Consider the following 21298-nt stretch of genomic DNA (forward strand, 5'->3'; position numbering starts at 1 on the left):
TTTTTCACACTTGTAAATTTTGTACTTGGGAGGTTAAGACAAGAGGATGGCAGGTTTGTGGCCAGCCTCAGCTACTTAGCGAGGCCCTCCACAACTTAATGAGACTCTGTTTCAAAATAAAGAATGAAAAATAGAGTTGGGGTGTAGCTCAGAGATAGAATGCCCCTGGGTTCAATCCCCAGTACCAAAAAATAATAATAAAATAATAATAATTAATAATAATTAATAATAATAATAATAATGTGGTTTTATTCATTGGAGACGTGTGCTCAGAGCCGCAGGCCACTTGACAGCCCTCTGAGACTGGACAGAATGCTCAGCCAGGCTTCAAAGCCCGAAGTTCGGGTTCTTGATCCATACCTGTTGTCTCTGGGACTTCTGGCTGTGGACTTCATTTCTCTGACTTCTGTGCTTTACTTGCAGTGCAAACGTTAATACTGTCGTACCAACTTTCTGGGCCACTAGAATGGACGTGCACACGTGTATGGAAATGATTTATTTCTAACAGATGTCCAGGTCTTCGGACTGCCCTGGTGGTGTTAAAGCGCCTCCTGGCCCTCCCTGAGGCCGAGGAGGTCTTTCCACAGAGTGCAAGGTCTTGTGTCCTCGCTGTCCTGAAGCATTCCTCTCTCTATCCCAAGAGGGTCCCCCTGTCCTCCCTGGCTGGGACGGGAGAAGCTGCAGGTGGCGAGAGGTGGGGGCCGGCTGGGGAGGGGCTGCGGCACTTCCAACCCTTTCATTGTGGTTGCTTCCAGGGGCAGCAGAATGAAAGAGGGCATGTCCAATAACAGCACCACCAGCATCTCCCAGGCCCGGAAAGCAGTGGAGCAGCTGAAGATGGAAGCCTGCATGGACCGGGTAAAGGTGAGTGCACGCCAGCCGGACGCGCCTCCCGCTCCCAGAGCAGCCCGGCGGCGGGTTAAGAGCATCCCCAGACAGAGCGCCCAGCCAACCTGGACAGGTGCGATGTTTACAAACGAGTGTATGCTTCAGGGTGTGCCCGCAGGATTTCAAAACCCACAGCATTTGTGAATTCCATGCAGAGGCACCAAAAATAGATTCCTTGTCAGCTCGGTGCTGTTCAAACTACGTTGGCCCTGCCAGCCAGTGAGGGAGAGAGCTGAGCAGTGAGCTCGATCGCAGAGCCTCGCCGATGCAGTGACTCTGAGGTTAGATGACATCACGCATTTGACAGGGTCTTTGCCGGGGAAGCACTGGACCATGCTTGTGTTTGTCTTATATTCCTCAGGGAAAGAGGAGAAGAAGGCCAGCCACCTTCCGCCGTGCGTGTTTCTCTGCCCAGTGCAGTCCTCCTCAGACTGGGAGAGCTGCAGCAAGATAAAGCCACCCTGGGTATGGCGGCGCACGCCTGTGATCTCAGGAGTTGGGAGGCTGAGACAGGAGGATCGCAGGTTCACAGCCGGCCTCAGCAACTTAGTGAGACTGTCGGCAACTTAGTGAGACCTTGTTTCCAAATATAAAATAAAACCGTGCTGAGGGAGGGTATGGCTGAGAGGCAGAATGCCCCTGGGTTCAATCCCCGGTATCACTTACACACACACACACACACACACACACACACACACACACACACACCACAGGATAAAGGTACCATGTCTGCAAATGCTACTTAGAAGCTAGGCCAGAGGCCACACAGAGTGTGGGAGCTACGGGCTGCGGGAGAGTGGGAAGGAGCCATCAGGAAGGGCAACAGGAAAGCCCAGGGCACGGTGTCAGTGGTCTCAGGCACACGGATCCAAGACTCTTGCTCAGGCCTCTAGGATTCTAAAAAGAGACACCACGGCAATGGGGGCTCCTGAATCCTGCTGTTGGTAGAGCAGACGCCCCTCTCTGAGGCTCCAGCATCGAAACTGATCCCTGTGCTTGAGTACAGCTGGCCAGCTGTAAGAGGAGTCACTCTCTCTCCCCCAGGCTTCAGGGGACAAGCTCTTCACGGAGGCGGAAGTGACAGGAGAGAATAGGAGACAGCAGGGACCCCGTAGGATGCAAGTTGGGACAAGTGAGCCCCAGGTGCTTGGACACCTGTGTCCTGCACATGCCCATAACTCCAGGGCTGTAGTCTTGGACTTGGAATAATCCCCCACCACCACCGTCAAAGGCCCCTGTGCTAAAGGCTGGTCCTCAACTTGGCGCTACTGGAAGGTGGTGGGACATTTAAGAGAGGGGCCCGGTGGGGGGCTTTCGGGGTCTCCTCACGTTTGCATCCTGGTCATGGGGTGAACGGCTCGGCTCTGATACATGTTCACCACAATGATGTACTAACCACCCCACACACCCCAGATGCCTGTATGCTGGCCCATGACTGTGTGCCAACCCCAGATGCCATGGGCTGGCACCTCTGAGACTGTGAGCCACAAGAACCCTTTTCTCTTTTTAAGCCAGGGGTGGTGGCGCACGACTATAATCCCAGTAGTTTGGGAGGCAGAGACAGGAGAATCTCAGATTCTAGGTCAACCTCAGCAATCCAGAGACAGGAGGATCGCAGATTCTAGGCCAACCTCAGTAATCTAGCGAGGCCCTAGGCAACTTACTGAGACCCCCCCCCCCCATTTCAAAATAATATATGAACTAGGCATGGTGGCACGTGCTTGTAATCCCAGGACTTAGGAGGCTGAGACGGGAGGATTGCAGGTTTGCAGCCAGCTGTCGCTACTTATTGAGGCCTTCTGCAACTTAGTGAGATCCTGTTTCAAAATCAAGAATAAAAAGTAGAGCTACCGCATATAGCTCAGAGATAGCATGCCACTGGGTTCAATGCCCAGTACTAAAAAAAAAAAAAAAAAAGTATATTCAAAATTCAAGTGTTAAATGCATTGGGGTTATCTGTACTCCCAGTTACTTTTATCAGCCTGAACAGTCCTCATTCCATTTGATGGAGTCAAGTGAGAAAGGTACAGCAGTTGGCTGAGAAATGCTGTTGGGCATCAGGCTTTTGGTTTTTACACATTTGTATTTGATTCAGAGTTTTACTTTATACTTCTAACAGATACATCTGTAACGTGTCTCAGCCTTATTTCTTCCTAGCACTTTTTCCTAAAAGTCAGAAGCAGAGCTGCCAGGGTGCGAATTCTTTTGGGAAAGCAAAATGTGTTTTCTGTGGTTTTGTTTTTCCCCCAGAAGATAAGATACACATGGTTGCATTTCTGAAGCCAAATCAGAAAGATGTACAGCCAAGCCAGCCGTGGTTAAAGGAGGAGAGCCACAGTGGACCTGGTGTACCCCCACGTGTACCTGGTGTACCCCCACAGTGTACCTGGTATACCCCCACGTGTACCTGGTGTACCCCCAACGTGTACCTGGTATACCCCCACAGTGGACCTGGTGTACCCCCACGTGTACCTGGTGTACCCCCACAGTGGACCTGGTGTACCCCCACGTGTACCTGGTGTACCCCCACAGTGGACCTGGTGTACCCCCACGTGTACCTGGTGTACCCCCACGTGTACCTGGTGTACCCCCACAGTGTACCTGGTGTACCCCCCACAGTGTACCTGGTGTACCCCCCACAGTGTACCTGGTGTATCTCCCACAGTGTATCTGGTGTACCCCCCAGCCCTATTTTTTAGTCTTTTTTTTTGTGTGTATGTGGTATGGGGGGTGGAACGCAGGGGCTTTTCTACCTCCAGGCTACACTCTCAGACCTATTTTATACTTTATTTGCAAACAGGGTCTCACTAAGTAGCTGAGGCTGGCTTCAAATCTGTGCCATCCTCCTGTCTCAGCCTCCCCAGTGCTGGGATTACAAGCGTGCGCCACCACGCCCAGCTAGTCTTTTTATTTTTGAAACAGGGTCTCACTGAGTTGCAGAGGGCCTCGCTAAGTAGCTGAGGCTGTCCACGACTCACGATCCTCCAGTCTCAGCGTCCAGAATGCTGGGATTACAGGCATACACTACCACACCCGTCTTTATTCTTGATTTTGAAATAGGGTCTCACTAAGTTGTAGAGGCCTCACTAAGTAGTTGAGATTGTCCGCGAGCCACAATCCTCCTGTCTCAGCTTCCCGGATGCTGGGATTATAAGTGTGCAACACTGTGCCCAGCTGCTACAGTTTTTATTTATTTTTGTGGTACTGGGAGCAGGAGGTGTGTCCAGCTGGCGCGTACTCACCTTCACCCGGTCCATGCAGGCTTCATCCCCTCCCAGATACATGCTGTCCGTGGCCCAGGACCCGCTGGGTGGGCAGAAGCCCCTCCCTGTCCAGGCCACTTACCCGTGGCTGAGAATTGCCTCCATTGATCTGGGACCCGCCGAAAGCCATAGATGGAAGGAAGTGTCTAGAGATTGCCCTGAGGAATTGGTGTGTCGGTCTCAAATACTTTCCAGTGTTAGAGGAAGAAAAACTCATAGGAACGCACTCTCCCAAGGGGCTCGCTGGGACTAGTGGTGTGTCTTCTGTTGGAGTGGGCACCATCTTGACCTTGGAGAGGGCACCACTGGGCACCACTGCACCATTCTGGCTGCAACCCAGCTGTGCTCTCAGCCCGGATCCTACTTTGTGTTCTGGGGGCACAGGGAAGGGCAAGCGGAGCCCACCAAGATGCTTTTAATTGACTCCAAAAAGTATTGTTCGACAGGCCAGCCTGCTGAGAAATAGGTGTGTTTTTAGATGCAGAAGATAAGTGCGGTGGGTGTGACAGCGAGGGTAGTAATTATGTCATCTGTCTTGTCATGCAGTGTGACTATAGTAATTGCAACACTCTCTCCCATCACTGAAGCTAGTAATTAGAGTGCAGCTAACAGGATTATGTGCTAACTTGGGCCAGTTTAATCTCCCCTTTTACTCTGAAACACAATGGTAAAATTCCACAGTTGTTCCCAGATTACTGAGCCTTTTAAACATCTGCTGTCTTGTAACTTTCTCTTTGTGGTACTGGGAATCAAACCCAGGGCCTCGCCCATGCTAGGCAAGCACTCTACCACTGAGCTACATGCCTGGCCCTGTCTTATAACTCCAGCAAGTCCACACTAAGGCGGGAGGCAGAGACACACAGGGAATCTCATCCTAGCAGAAGTGAGAGAGAGCTGGTGGGGCGTGGCAAGAAAGTGTCAACCACAAAGGAGTTGTGAGTTTTCTACCAGAATAAAATTCCATCTGCGAAAGCAAATCGTCCATATTAGGTTTTGGAAAAGGCAGATCTTGTAAGGAATCTGGTGATGTCTGAAACCCATGATTTATAAGAAAGAAACCTCTAGTCACAAAAATCAACCCAGGGCTGATAAGGAAAACCCTCCGCTCAGCCTGAGGAGTAGGTGCAAGGTTAATTAGCACCGGGATGTCAGACTGCGGGTCAGGATGTCGCGTCTCATGTGCAAGGCACATGAAGACGGTCCTTACCTGGGTTTTTCTTTTCCAGGCACATTACAGTCGATGCCAAGTGTTGCGGGGTGGGGGGGATGTGCGTGGTGTGTGTGGGGAGAAGTAATCCCCCCCCACCACCACACAGACAAACAGAAAAACCATGGATTCTTGTCCTAAGCTAAGAATAAGTATTCATCGCTTGGACAGCTGCCGAAGATGTAAAGGAGTTTATTAAAAAGATAGAAATACAGAAAATAGAAATACAGCCCCATGCCAAGATGGCATGAGGGGATGACTCGAATGAGTACACCCAAGGGCTTACATGTGGACTTGGCCTTTTTATACCCATGACCTCCATCTTGTTTGGGTGACTCTGATGTGAACGTCCCTGTAAGGTACCTCCCCTAGGAAGGTGGGGTAAGGTGTCTCCTTTCATGGAGGGCAAGGCCAAACCCTGCCCCATCCCCCCTAGATCAGGTAGATCTGTCTTAAGAAAGAGGAAGCCCCAGCTCTCCTCTATTGACTTGTTAAGTACTTTGAGCTAGGTTGATTTACACTGGAATAGCTGCCTGTTTTGGGCAGAAACCAAGTCCTTTCTTTATCCATGTCTGCCTCCATTTTAACACAACTATTTTGAAATATACCACTTATTTTCCTTTGAAATATATTAATAATCAGAGCTTTCCCAAATCTTCCTAGGTCATTCCCCATACTGACACACCAAGGGCTATCCAAGGTATGTTAGCTCTACAGGAATGAAGGGACTCTGGACGCTATGTGTCTGGCAAGAGGGAACTGCCTTGAATATTTTGTTGTGAAATGACTTACACTCTACTAGACACAGCTATCCATAAGTAGACGTGTGTGTGTGTGTGTGTGTGTGTGTGTGTGTGTGTGTGTGTGTGGCTGGGATTGAATCCCTGGGTGCTCTACCTCTAAGCAACAACCCCAGATTTTTTTATTTTTATTTTTTTATTTTGAAATGAGGTCTAAGTTACTGTGCACTGGCCTCAAGCCTGCAATCCTCCTGTAGTCTCCCAAGTACTAGGATTGTAGGTGTGCACCACCACACCCAGCATGTAAACTATTTAGGGGGTGGTGACACTGGGAATAGAACTCAGGAGTATTCGACCTATGAACTATACCTCCCCAGCCCTTTTGATTTTTTTTGTTGTTGTTGTTTTGAAACGGGGTCTTGCTGAGTTGCTGAGGGCCTCACTAATTTCCCAGGCCAAATTTGAACCTGTGATCCTCCTGTCTCAGTCTTCCAGTTATGGGGATTATAAGTCTGTGCCACTGTGTCCCGTAAGTAAGCTCTTGTGGGGAGATAGAACCCAGGGGCATTCTACCTCTGAGCTGCACCCTCAGCCCTTTGGATATTTTATTTTGAAACAAGGCCGACTAAGTTGCTGAAGGCCTCACTAAATTGCCCAGGCTGGACTTGAACCTGCAAACTTCCTCTCAGCTTTGTAGAGGGTGAGACTACAGGCATGCACCACCATGCCCGGCCTGGCACGCATACTCATTATTATAGTGACTTCTTTATTTCTGACTCTTCTAGTTAGCTCCAGAGGGCAACCGAGGGAAATTCCCTCTTGTGCATGATGTACACTCACAAACATATCAAAGTCAACTACTAAGTCAAACATAAGAAAGAGGGACGGGGAGGGAATGGGGTGCGAACTGGGGAAGGGCTAAATGAGTGATACGTGCATGTAAGCCTCTACCATCTTGTACTCCATAAGACGTATAACTACAATGCACCAAAAAAAAAAAAAAAAAAAAAACTTGAAGGGGAGCGAGGCATGGCGGCGCACACTTCAGGCTAACAGGAGTGTCGCAGGTTCTAGGCCAGCCTCAGCAACTTAGTGAGATCTCAGCAACCTAGCAAGACTCTGTTTCTAAAACAAAAGAATAAAATAGAGCCAGGGGTGTAGCTTAGAGGTTGGATGCCCCTGTATTCAACCCCCAGTGACACACACACACACACACACACACACACACACACACACACACACGCACAGAACCTGGAAAGGGAATGCGTGATGCTTACATGGCCAGAGGCCTCAAAGCACACTTTCTTGACGATGATTTGTGGGGTGTCTCTATCTTCATTCTAGAAAAGATTTAGACCTCCAATGTACTGAAAAGATGGCCTTTGGCGGCCGTACTCCCCCTGCCTGTGGCCCTAATGAGCACTTTCTGCGGAACGGCCTAATTGGCAGGCTGAGTTAGCACACGGGCCACACGGCTACCAAGCGCATGACATGGTGCTGAGCAAAGGGAACTGGTAACTTCATCTCCCCTTTCTTGAAAAGCACGTGCTTCTCCGCAGGCCACCCTCGCCCCCAGCTCTTCCTCTGCAGGTGGGGGACAGTTTGATGCACAGTCATCATGCACCAATTAAGATAAGCCTGGAGGAAAGCAGAAAAGAAAGGGCTTCCTGTCCAGGGGTGGTTTGCTCTGCAGGCGAGTGGCCACCCCCAGTTAGAAGGTACGTTCTTAGCCAGGTGCAGCGATGTAATCCAGTACATGGGAAGCTGAGACAGGAGGATCCCAGGTTAGAGGACTGCCTCCGCAACTTAGTAATACCCTGTTATAAAATAAAAATTACTCTTGTAATCCCAGAGCTTGGAAGGCTGAGACAGGAGGCTGGCACAGGTTCGAAGCCAGCCTCAGCTACTTAGTGAGGCTCTCAGCAACTTAGTGAGACCCTGTTTCCAAATAAAGTATAATAAAATAGGTCTGGGAGTATAGCCCGGGGGTAGAATAGCCCCTGGGTTCCACCTCAGTACCACAAAATAAAATAATAATAATAATAATAATAATAATAGATAATAGAGCTGGGCATGGTGGCACATGCTTGTAATCCCAGCATTTGGGAGGCTGAGACTAGAGGATCATGGTTCGAGGACAGCCTTAGCTACTTAGCGAGGCCCTTTGCAACCTAGTGAGACCCAGTTTCAAAATAAAGAACAAAACATAGGGCTGGGGGTATAGCTTGGAGTTCTATCCTCAGTACTGCAAAAATTTTTTTCAATAAATAATATATACATATATATACATTTAAGTGTTATTTATTCATTTTATATACATATATCACTCAGAGGTAGAATCCCCAATACAAAAAAATGGACTGAGAGAAAAAATTAATAATGATAATAGATACAACCCCCACCCCCAGCTTGGCCAGGGACCGCGTAGCAGTCATCGTGCGGCTCCTGGCCTAGTCCCTCTTCTCCCCTCGCTGGGAGAGAGACATGAATGTCCAGGCCTTCCCGCCAGCTCCTCGGCTCTCTGCAATGCCATCCCAGCATCCCAGGGCAGCATCCCTGGTGACCCTGTGCAGCCCGGGCACCCATGTCCCGTCCCTGGTCATACTCACCCTACAGCCAGTCCTTGGGGTACCCACTGTCCACGCGGGGCTCCCCGCTGGGCCGCCCCAGGAGGGTCTTTAACCAGGTCCCCGTGTGTGTCCCCGCAGGTCTCCCAGGCCGCCGCGGACCTCCTGGCCTACTGCGAAGCCCATGTACGGGAAGACCCGCTCATCATCCCTGTGCCTGCCTCAGAAAACCCCTTCCGGGAGAAGAAGTTCTTTTGTACCATCCTCTGACCCTGCGTGATGAGACACCCCACTCCTGTCCCCCCCGAGTCCTCGTGGAGACCACGCATGCTCTGAGCTCCAGCGAGCCCCTCGCCCGTCCCCGCCCATCCCACGGTGGTGGCCGGGCTGCCTCCTGCGTTCATGGGTTTTCCCTGACATTCCATTTCTTTTCTTCCCCCCGCCCCTTCATTTTATGTTCTTTTTCATTAGCGGCAAAGAGAAAATAGACATTTTTATAGTCAAATAACAAATGTGCCATATCAAAATAAGTGTGGAGTTAAGGGTTTATGGTTTTTAAACATTGATGCCCAAGTGTACGTACATCAAGCTAAGGAATTCAGTGGACAACTTATTAAGATGGAAATTTATGCCCCAGTCTCCCTCCACCCCGTGTGCAAGAATTCGGTATCAAATGGGAGCACCAGGGCTGCGGAGAGGTATAGGTTCCCGCATCCTCCCTGGAGAAGGCAGCTCGGCCCCTTTTCATCTCCAACTTTTCCATCCTCCTGTTAAAGGGAACCAAACCTTGGGCTGGGAAGGGTTTCCTTAGCCCGTGTTGTTCGGGGTCTGTGCAGCCCAGCCGGGGAGGGGGCTCTTGCCTCCGTGTTTCCCAGGGGCCATTTTGGACATGGACCTTCCCCCTCCAGCTGTGGCTATAGTGTGGACATTGGCCACCTGGCCCAGAAGTGGTCCCCGTGACAGCCAGCAGTTTCCACGCTCCCGCCAGACCTGCAGGGCTGTCCCCCTCTCCATGGCCACCTCTTCCTGCTCCCTCCTGCTCCGACCCCTACTCCATAGCTCTCAGGCAGGCTGGATCCCAAGGATTCTTCCTGGGCACAGCACTGGCCCCTCTAGGGTTTCAAAGGGGCCACTCTGCTGCCACCCACTGATCTGACCTGTGTTAACTTAGTTTTTTTTTTTTTTTTTTTGGTGGTGCTGGGGTTCCTGGAAGCCCTCTACCTCTGGGCTATACTCCCAGACCTACTTTTTATATTTTTATTTGGAAAGAGATTCCCTTAAGCCAGAGAGACTGGCTTCGAACCTGCACAATCCTCCTATCTCCTCCTCCCAAGCGTGGGGATTACAAGCGTGCGCCACCACGCCCGGCTCTTACTTAATCCTCCAACAGTAAATGCTATGACCGCAGGCTTGTCTTAGAGAGAGGGGAGACTGAGGTACCAGGAGGTGATGTCGTTTGTGCAAAGTTACAGGAAGTAAGCCAGAAGGCTGGGACTTCTGTGCAGGTGCCCCAGAGCTAGGACGTCTCCCAGGTTCGCCTGTTGCAGGTGGGTGAGACACACAGACAATCTGAGCTGCACATCTGGAAGCAGCCCTGTCTGCTGCCCCAGCCCACTCTGTGCAGCGCACACTTCTCTTCCCAGCGCTGCCAAGAGGAAGCCTTCTGAGCATCATGCAAGGGCATTTTATAGAAGAGGATCCTTGGAATTCCCTGAGAGAGACTAGACAGCAGCTAGTCAGCTCTTCTGAGAGGAACCCGCAGCCCCATGCGAACCACATCATCACCCCCATGAAGGAGGAGGATGAGCCCCGGGAGAACTCTCCTCCCTGTGTTCTGTTCTGTATTCAGAAACTGCCTCCCTCCCTCCCTGGCTCTGGCAGGGGCTTGTGACACTGCAAGCCATTGTTCTAACCTGCAAATTGGGGACAGTGGTAATTACTCCTCCTGCCTTTCAGTCTGGGAGGAAGGGAAGGGAAGCTCTGATTATCATTTAAAACAAATACCAGGCTATAATGGAGGAGAAAGATGCCTGTCTTCAAAGATGCCCTGGTTCGGCTGGATGGAGGCTATAATTGCCTGTAAAATGGCAAATGTAATTTTCAGATCCATTAATGACTTGGCACCCTCGTAAATGGCTTTAGCACAGCATCAGTCCTTGATTTTTCTTTTCTCTTTGAAGGCTCTCTGATGACACTAGGGTTTTGGGAAGCTGTGTTCTTAGAATGCCCCAGAACTCTACGCCGGCCATGATGGTAAGACTTCCAGGCCTTCTATGGTTTAGGTTGTGGCCAGCATCTCCTTATTTCCTGGTCCAAGTCCGCATCATGAGCCTGATGAAGCAAGGCACGAGCCGTAAAGCGCATGGGATGGAAGCACACGGAGTGGCGAGTCGGTCAGGAGAACAGTGCGCTCTCAGTCTCCCGCCCAACGCGCTCCTCATTTGCTCCTGCTTTTATTCCCTATTCTGCCCCTTCTCTCTCTTTTCGTCCTTCTCCAACTCTCTTCTTTTTTTTGCGGGTCTGGGGCTGGAACCCAGAGGCATTTGACCTCTGAGCTACAACCCCTGCCCATTTATTTATTTATTTATTTTTTGAAACAGGGTCTCACTGAGTTGCGAAGGGCCTCACTAAGTAGCTGAGGCTGTCCGCAAACCGTGATCCTCCTGTCTCAGCCTCCCGAATGCTGGGATTACCAGCTTGAGCCACCACGCCCGGCTTCCAACTCTCTTCTTTACATCTCTCCTTGAGATGCTTTTCCGACCTTTCCCAGCACCCCTCCCTTCCAAACCCGTGGCACGTTTTGTGGATTCTGCTTTCTGAGTGTTCCTGAACGCAGCCAGCCCCTGAAAGGCAGGTTACCGCGCGTGGGCTGTGAGATGCACGTTCCGCTAATCACTAAAGATCAAGGAAACGAACCCCGCTGCCGCCGTGGGTTCGTCCTGGCCGCATCTGCTTTGGGCAGGTGTCCCTTCGAATGAATTTTTTTGGAGATGAACATTTTTATTGAACAGGTAGATTTATTCCATTACAAAAATTATGTTTACACTCAAATTATCTTAAGTTCCTACAATGTTACAAAATGGTGAAATTTTGGGTTGGATGCTTCAGAAAGCTATTTCTGCTTTCTGTTCAGCATCCGCTCTCTGGACGGGGGACATCACCTCTTCTGTTTGAATTTATGGAACGTGGTACTCGCCTCCCGCTGTGGAAAGAGAAGCAGAGGGCTGTTCCCGGTCTCTCAGGCGCCACCTCCCCAGCTCCGTACCAGCCAGGAAGGGTCAGTGATGGGTAGACCACCTGGACCGCTTGCTTGGTGCTGTGAGCCAGTGCACAGAAATGAAGGGGTGCTGAGTGTCGTTTTATGAGAGGTGCTGCAGCTCCGGTGATAGTCCAGTAGGACGGGTGTCTAGGGCTGCTGGGCTGTAGGGATGTGCGCTTACCAGTCACGATGTCCAGGCATGGCAGCTTCCTGGGAAAACTGTTCTGGCTCCATTCCTTGGCTCCATTGAGCTGTCTCGCCCCAGCCATCTTCTGACATGTCCCGTCTAGCCTCCTGTTTGTTCTTTGAGCCTCCACACTGCATCCAGTAAATTCCTTATCCTTTCATGAAATAGGAGCTGTAAATACCATGTGACCTAACAAGTCCACTCCCGAGTGTATACTCAGCAGGAATATGTACATATACTTGTTAGAAGAAATGTTCTATTCATAAAAAAAAAAACACCCAGAAAGCACCTAATTGCCCATGTTGAATGGATGAAGAAAGTAGGGTATATTCTCGCGATGGGTTCTACAGCCTGAGGATGGGTGGTTTTCAACGCCATCCGACAACACGGTGTGCGTATCCACCTAGCGCTGAGCTGGAAAAAGTGTACATGCCATTTGATTTTGATGTTATCAAGTCCAAAACCTGGCAAAACTAATCCTCATTGTCCAAAGTAGAGACAGGAGTTACTACCAAGGGGGCAGGAACCAGAAAGGGGCAGTGGGGAGCTTCCGGAATGTTCTGTTTCTGGGTCTGTTGCCCACATCTGAATGTGTTCCGTCTGTGAAAATTCCAGGTGTACACTTTTGATGTGGGAGCTTTCCTGTACGTACATTATTCTTCAATAAAAAGTTGGGTTTTGTGGCTAATAATCATGAATCCTATGTTTACTTCTTATTTCTTTTTTGGCAATTTGCTCAACATTTTAGGGGGAGGGTGGGAGGTACTGGAGATTGAATGCCCGGGGCATTCTTCCTTTGAGCTACACTCCGAGCCCCTACTTTGTGTGTGTGTGTGGTACTGGGGATAGAACACAGGGGTGTTCTACCTCCAGGCTACATACCCCTCACTCCTATTTAATTTTCATTTGGAAACAGGGTCTCACTCAGTTGCCGAGGCTGGTCTTGAACCTACAGGCCTTCAGTTTCAACCTCCCCAGGACTGGGATTCCAGGTGTGTACCCCGCACCCGGCTACAATCTGCTCAGCTTCTGATTCTGTGACATAGCATCACTAACATGATATTGATGATGACTAACATGACTCGTGGGGCATTTTAAGAGTGTTAGGTAATATTTTAAACAGCAGAGAACTTACAACCCACAGCTGCCTGATATCTCGCTGTCAATGTAACACAGGTGGCTTGCTGTGAACGGATCGCATGAACTCTGTACTTTGGGATTTGGGGAGCCGGTGAAGAATCCTGCAGGGGCTCCCCACTGGATAGCAGAGGTGACATCCTGCCAGCCTTTCTGATTTCTGGCCATCAGGAATGGAGGGAGAGGATGGGCCGCCACAAAACCGTCATTAGACATCAGCTCTGGAGCAAGAACCCACAGACATCAGGTGTGATGGCACATGCCTGTAATCTCAGTACTTGGAAGGCTGAGACAGAAGGACCACGGCTTCCAGGACAACCTTGGGAACTTAGACCCTCAGCAACCCAGCGAGACCCTGTTTCAAAATAAAAAGTAAAATGAGATGGGAGTGTAGCTTGGAGGTAGCATGCCCATGAGTTCAATTTCCCAGTACCACTAAAGAAAGGAAAGAAAGAGGGGAGGAGAGAAAGGAAGGAAGGAAGGAAAGAAGAAAGGAAGGAAGGAAGGATGGAAGGGAGAACCCAGAGTCACCAGGATGCTCTGGGCAGCGACACCAGGCCTGCCTCCTGCTCCTTCCCCTCTGCTCCAGTCCCGGGCACTCCCAAGCCTCCCTGGTTTCTGAGGATCTCAGAGCTGTCTCCCTGGCACGCCAGTAGCAGCTCTGCTGGGCACAGCATGGCGATCACAGAGGAGGATCACGCGGGCACTCCTGCCACAGGAGTCCGAAGGTCACGCTTTGATTCTGAGCTCCAGCCCTCACAGAACTCAACAATAAATGAGAATTGTCAGCAGCCCTCCTCCGAGGAGTGCGGGAGGAGCAAAGGCAGGGTCAGCCATTCAGCTTTGATGAGAAATAATGAAGGCAAGTCACGTTTGGATCCGAGGGAGCCCGGCCACTGCAGCAGCCTGGACAGGACCACTCACGCGTCCTCTCAGTCCTTCCGGCTGAAGGCACCAGGTCCTGGGCGGGTTCCTGCCGCCCAGAAGCACACCCGGCCCCATTCTGCACACAGGACCCAGGCCGGCACAGTGCTGGTGGAGGAGGTTTCTGCCCAGTCTGCGGGCTTCGGGGTAAGTGGGATGAACCAGTGCATCGAGCCTCTGATCAAACACCCGTGTTGACACCTGCCTCCGCTTTGCAGGATGTGCTGAGTCCTATCCTGTTCACGCTGGGGTTTTTTTCTTTGTATTTTGCTTTGTTTTGTTTTGTTTTTTGCAGTGCTGGGGATTTAAACCAGGGGCCATATGAGGTAAAACACACACACACACACACACACACACACACACACACACACACATTTTTGTGGTACTGGGGATGGAACCCAGGGGCTTTCTACCTCCAGACTATACTCCCAGACCTAATATATATTTTTTTTCTTTTTTTTTTTTTTGGTGGTACTGGGGTTCCTGGAAGCCCTTCTACCTCCGGGCTACACTCCCAGACCTATTTTTACATTTTTATTTGGAAACAGGGTCTCCTAAGCCAGTGCGCGCGGCTGGCTTCGAACCTGCGCGATCCTCCTGTCTCTGCCTCCCAAGCGCGGGGATTACAAGCGTGCGCCACCACGCCCGGCCTATTTTATATTTTGTTTGGAAACAGGGTCTCACTGAGTTGATGAGAGGCTCACTAAGTAGCTAAGGCTGGCTTCGAACCTGCATAATCCTCCTGTCTCAGCCTCCCAAGTACTGGGATGACAAGCGTTCACTACCATGCCTGGCTATTTTTTATTTTAATTTTTTTGGTTGTACTGAAGATTGAACTCAGGGGTATACAACCGCCAAGCTATACCTCCAGCAAGATTTTATTATTTATTTATTTTTTTTGAAATAGGGTCTCTCCAAGTTGCACAGGGCTTCACAAGGTTGCTGAGGCTGGCTGTGAACCTGCGGTCCTCCTGTCTCAGCCTTCTAAATACTGGGATTTACGAGTGTGCACCACCTAGCCCCGCTTATTTTATTTTGATTTTGAAACAGGGTCTCCAGTGATTGCTGAGGGCCTCACTAAATTGCTGAGATTGGCCTTGAACCTGCAATCCTCCTTTCTCAGCCTCCCAAGTACTAGAATTAGAGGAATGCAGGAGCACTTGGGAGGCAGAGAGAGACAGGAGGATCATAGGTTTGAGGACAACCTCAGCAACTTAGGCAAGACCACCAGCACCCCAGTGAGACCCTGTTTCAAAATAAAACATAAAATAGAAGCCGGGCGTGGTGGCGCACCCCTGTAATCCTAGTACTTGGGAGGCTAAGACAAGAGGATCACAGGTTCGAGGACAGCCTCTGCAAGTAGTGAGACAGTCATCAACCTTTGAAACCCTGTTTCAGAGGAAGAAATAAAATTGGGTTAGGATTGTAGCTTGGTGGTAGAATGCTCTGGGTTCAATCCTCAGTATATAAAAAAGGAAATAAATGAATTAAATAAATAAAATAGGGCCAGGGGTGCAGCTCAGAGGCAGAAGGTGCCTGGGCTCAATCTCCAGTACCACCCCCCCCCCACACACACACGTTTGTAAGTTATTATTAGTCTGAGGAAACAGACTTCTAGTGAAATAACTTGGCCAACATCAGACAACAAGATCTAACTCCAAGTCAGTCTGCCAGACATCATGGGGTTTAAGAACCAAGAGGTCCTGTCCCTTCTGCAACCCATTTAAAAAAAGAAAAAGCTGCCCGGAGCCCATGCGAGCCACGTCCACTTTGTGGTCCTGTTTTCTTTTCTTGGCGCTTAAAAGCCGTGAGCCACCTGTAGGTTCTAAAAGCCCCTTCACACTGTGTCGCTGGATGCTGGGGTAATTGTGGTAATTAAGGCCTGGGGAGGGCTGCCTCTGCCTAAGAAAGGAAAGAATAGCTTGAAAAGAAAAGGGACTGTGAATCACAAAGGTAACATTAGTTCAGCTTACGCCTAAGGCCCATTATTTGGCGCGTGTCGGGGTGCCGAAGAATTCCGAGGAGGAAAGAGACTATTATTACTGTGGCCAGGTGTGTGGACAAGCTCATTCTATTCACGTAGTCTATTCTATTCACGTATCATTCACGTATTATTACTGTGGCCAGGTGTGTGGACAAGCGTTCATTCTCTTTCTTTTCCAAATCATTTGGTAAAATTCTTCTCATTTACCCGGAGCCTCTTGGCATTCTTGTAACAGTTCTTTTTTCTTTAAGTTAAATTAGACATCATTCAACTTAATTTTAAGTCTAAGCCAATCCTTGGGGGCAGAATGGAAGAATTAGTCCATTGTCCTAAATAAAGCCAGTGCTCTGTGGCAGGGCCACTGCGCCAACACCTGCTTCCTCGCCAAGTAATCAGTCGTTTCCTCTTAGCCCTCACTGGTCTCTAACACGCAGAAGTGCAGATTCTCATGGGCACCTCCTATTTTAGTTAAAATTACACAGGAACAAGAAAGTGTGGAAGGCAGCCGGGCGTGGTGGCGCAGGCTTGGAATCACAGCATTCGGGAGGCTGAGACAGGAGGATCGCCGTTCGCGGCCAGCCTCAGCTACTTAGGCCCTGTGCAACTCAGTGAGACCCTGTTTCAAAATAAAGAATAAAAAATAGGGCAGGGGTGCAGCTCAGAGGTAGAATGCCCCTAGGTTCAATCCCCAGTACCAAAAAACAAAACAAGCCGGGCATGGTGGCACATGCTTGTAATCCCAGAATTTAGGAGTCTGAGACAGGAGGAGCACAGGTTTAAGGATGGCCTGAGCTACTTAGTGAGGCCTTCTGTCATTTAGTAAGACACTATTTGCGTGTGTGTGTGTGGGGGGGGGGTTTGGGGATGAAACCTAGGGGCTTTCTACCTTCAGGCTATACTCCCAGACCTATTTTATATTTTATTTGGAAACAGGGTCTCAGTAAGTTGTTGAGAGCCTCACTAAGTAGCTGAGGCTGGCTTTGAACCTGTGTAATCCTCCTGTCTCAGCCTCCCAAGACTGGGATTATAAGTGTGCACCACCATGCCCGGCTAGTGAGACCCTATTTCAAAATAAATAATAAAAAATAAAAAAGCTGGGCGTGGGTGGTGCACACTTGTAATCCCTGCGCTTGGGAGGGAGAGAAAGGAGGATCCCACAGGTTCAAAGCCAGCCTTGCTGGCTTAAGAGACCCTGTTTCCAAATAAAATCTATAAAATAGGTCTGGGAGTGTAGCCCGGAGGTAGAAGGGTTCCATCCCCAGTACTACCAATAAAATAAAATAAAATAAAATAAAATAAAATAAAATAAAATAAAATAAAATATAGGGCTGGTGATGCAGCTTGGAGGTAGAATGCCCCTGGGTTCCATCCCTAGTACCACACACACACACACACACACACACACACACAGTACACTGAGTTACTAAGGAGGCTGAGATAGAAATATCCCAAGTTCAAGACCAGCCTCTGCAACTTAGCAAGAGCTAAACAAACAAACAAAACAAAAAGCCTAAATAAATAAAAATAAAAAGAACTGGGGTACTTGGGAGGCTGAGACAGTAGAATCGCAAGTTCGAGGCTAGCCTCAGCAAATTAGCAAGACCCTGTTTCAAAATAAAAATAAAAATGGTTGAGCATGGTGGTGCATGCTTGTAATCCCAGTACTTGGGAGGCTGGGACAGGAGGCTCTCAGGTTTGTGGCCTGCTTCAGCAACTTGGCAAGGCCCTCTACAACTTAGTGAGACTGTGTTTCAAAAAAAAAAAAAAAAAAATAGGGCGTGGGATGTAGCTCAGAGGTAGAATGCCCCTGGGCTCAATCTCCAGGACTAAAAAAAGCCTGGGGATATAGCTCAGTGGTATTGTATCCCGAGTTCAACCCCCAGTAATGGAAGGGAAAAAAAAGTACATTGGGCTTAAGCTTTCCCAGTATAATATTTATATTTAGATATAAGTGATTAATCCCTTCGTGATCACACTGAGTCAGATATTTATAATCTATGGTGTATTTTTAGTACCCAGATAACAGCAATATATTACTAGGAATGTATCTGCTCACCAGCAGCTTTATTAACTTGCATATAATTAATGTGAGTTTTTGGCACACGTTTTACTTCAACACAGCTATTTACATTTTTGAGAACATATTTGTTTACTGAACTAACAAATGCTGTAATAGACTATCTTCACAGTCTTAGCCTTAATTGGAAGAAGAGAAGTAGAAATTTCAAAGAAGGAATTCTCTCTGAAAACCCAGCCAAACGAAATAGGTAAACCGTCCAGCAGGCGCCGGAAATCTCAGCGACTCAGAAGGCTGAGGCAGGAGACAAGTTTGAGACCAGCTTGGGTAACTTAGGGAGACCCCGCCTCAAAATAAAATCCACTAGTGCTGGGATGTCAGTGGTAAAGTAACCTTGGGTTCAATCTCCAGTACCAAAAGGCGGAGCGATAACCAGTGCGAGATTTAGAAGAATCCTAATTTTATAACAGACATCACTCAGCTTTGCTTCATAAACAGAACGAGGTCACACATTTCCTGTCATTTATGAGTGGTTTTTTTTTTTTTTTTTTTTGCAGTACTGGGGATGGAACCCAGGGGCATTCTATCTCCAAGCTACACCCCCAGCCCTATTTTTTATTACTTATTTTGAAACAGGGTCTCACTGGTTGCAAAGGTCCTCACTAAGTAGCGGAGGCTGTCAGGGAACAGGGTCTCTTAAGCCAGCACAGTTGGCTTCGAACCTGCGCGATCCTCCTGTCTCCGCCTCCCAAGCACGGGGATGACAAGCGTGCCCACCGCGCCCAGCTCACTGTAGGTTTTGCTTCCCAGCATGAGTTTCTGAGGGGAAAGTGAGCCACCTCACTGCATAAACCAGGAGGAAACCCCATTTGATAGTGTGTAATAGCAGAATCTGGCCCTGATCTTCTAGCAAACTCACATAACACTCATACCGACACGGATTATGACTCCCCATGCACAATTAGCTGCTTGGAATCGCCCTTTCATCTTTTGAGATCAAAATATCACCCTGTCCTCTGACTGGAATGGCTCTGAGAGATTCTTGCAAATTAATGTAACATCTTGAAAACCATCCTCTCTGCTAGCATTTGAAAATTAATCTGAGCAAGGCTTCTCTGCACGCAGCTTGGTCTAAAAGCTTTGAAGTAATTTTAATGACGCATCTTGGGCAAATATAAAATAATGTTGATTTTTAACCTAAACACAAGCTAAGAATAGGGGAGAAACTTGGTTTTCTTTTCCTTTGATCTTCTAAAAGCACGATTCCTGACACATCCCAAGGTACAGAATGAATAAGGGGGAACAAGATGAAGGAAAAAAATCAGAGGTAAGGAGGGGACATAAACCCACGCCACGCTGAGTGTTAAGTTCTAGAGTTTCGTGATTTGGAACATGTATAGTTGTGAAGGATGCTTCAGAGAAATGTATCAGGTTGGGCGTGGTGGTGTATGCGTGCAATGCCTGCAACTCAGGGGGCTGAGGCAGGAGGATCACGCGTTCCGAGCCAGCCCGAGAAACTCGGCAAGATCCCGTCTTGAAATAAAAATATAAAAATTCTGGGGATGTAGCTCAGTGGTAAAGCATTCCTGGGGCTCAGTCCCCAGTGCCACAAGACAAAAAAAAAAAAAAAAAAACACGAAAGGGAGGGAGGGAGGAGAGAGAGAGAGAGAGAGAGAGAGAGAGAGGAGAGAGAGAGAGAGAGAGAGAGAGAGAGAGAGAGGAGAGAGAGAGAGAGAGAGAGAGAGAGAGGGGAAGAAATGGTGTTTTTTTTTGGGGGGGGCCGGTGCTGGGGATTAAAACTAGGGGCATTTCACTGCCGTGCTACAGTCCAAGCCCTTTTTATTTTGAAACAGGGTCTTCCTAAATTACCACGTCTTGGCCTCAAACCTAGGATCCTCCTTACTCAGCCTCTCAGGTACTGGAATTCCTATGCCAGCTGAGGAATAGTCTTTAGAAAGCTTCCAGAAGATAAGCAAAAGCCACAAAGCCTGGAATCTCTCCTAGCAAGAGTCCTGCGTGTTTTCTGAGTGGGACTGGGTGCCTGAAGACAGTCAGCACTCAGGAGACACAGACCAAATTTTACTTTTTTTCAGCTTGCTCATAAGGACAGTTAATTTATCAATCGATGTGAAACCCCACAAATAGGGACAAAAAGAGGCAAGCTTTTTACTGCCACCTACCGTTGGAAAGATAGCCTGCTGGGCGCTGGTGGGAAGGGCCTGTTGAGGAAACTCGAGATCAGGGCCACCAGGTGTCCTGGTTTGCAGAAGAGCCCTCTTGTCTGGAATCTGTGTATTCCAGCCTTGGCTCAGCTCCCCTTTCTCTGGAAACCCGATTTGGACGGTACACTCTATGGTTGCAGTGGCTCTTTTCAGAGGATGCTTAAAGCCCCCTGACCCGGCTCTGCCCCCTCAACAGTGCAGCTTCAGCCAGAGCCTTGCCAGTCTGTCCCCTTCCTCAGCAACTGACTGGGGCCCCTCCAATTTAGCAGGATGCTTTCCGCAAATAAAAAGTAAAATAAAATAGGGCCAGGTTAGCTTGGAGTAGAATGCCCCTGGGTTCAATCCCCATCACCACCAAATAAACATGTCAGTTGTGCCTTGGGGATAAAGGGAAGTGCTGGGTCCATGTTTGGGGTCAAAGCAGAAGGAAAAGGGCTAAGCAGATCTTTTTTTTTTTTTTTGGTGGTACTGGGGTTCCCGGAAGCCCTTCTACCTTCGGGCTACACTCCCAGACCTATTTTTACATTTTTATTTGGAAACAGGGTCTCCTAAGCCAGCGCGCACGGCTGGCTTCGAACCTGCGCGATCCTCCTGTCTCTGCCTCCCAAGCGCGGGGATTACAAGCGTGTGCCACCACGCCCGACTAAGCCGATCTTGATGGCATTTGCCCAAGAACCACAGCCATCAGTCCTCTACTTATTAGTGTGTGTGGCACTAGGGATTGAGCCCAGGGCGTTCTACCTCCAAGCTACATCCCCGGCCCTATTTTATTTTGCAAACAGGGTCCCATTAGGTTGATATGTCTCACTACTTGCTGAGGCTGTCCTCGAATCTGCGATGCTTCTGTCTCAGCCTCCCAAGCACTAGGATTATAGGCCTGTGCCACCATGCCTGGCAGCAATC

General features: G+C 49.1%; 1 protein-coding gene across 1 annotated transcript; it reads left to right on the forward strand.

Moving 5' to 3' along the window:
* Positions 1-765: 765 nt before the first annotated feature.
* GNG4 (G protein subunit gamma 4) lies at positions 766-8935 on the forward strand (the record flags this gene model as incomplete). Its single annotated transcript, XM_080717001.1, has 2 exons — positions 766-864; positions 8807-8935. The coding sequence occupies 2 exons, from the start codon at positions 766-768 to the stop codon at positions 8933-8935; spliced, it is 228 nt and encodes a 75-aa protein (XP_080573127.1).
* Positions 8936-21298: the final 12363 nt, after the last annotated feature.

Source organism: Muscardinus avellanarius, assembly GCF_963383645.1.
Source record: "Muscardinus avellanarius genome assembly, chromosome: 20".
Lineage (NCBI taxonomy): Eukaryota > Metazoa > Chordata > Mammalia > Rodentia > Gliridae > Muscardinus > Muscardinus avellanarius.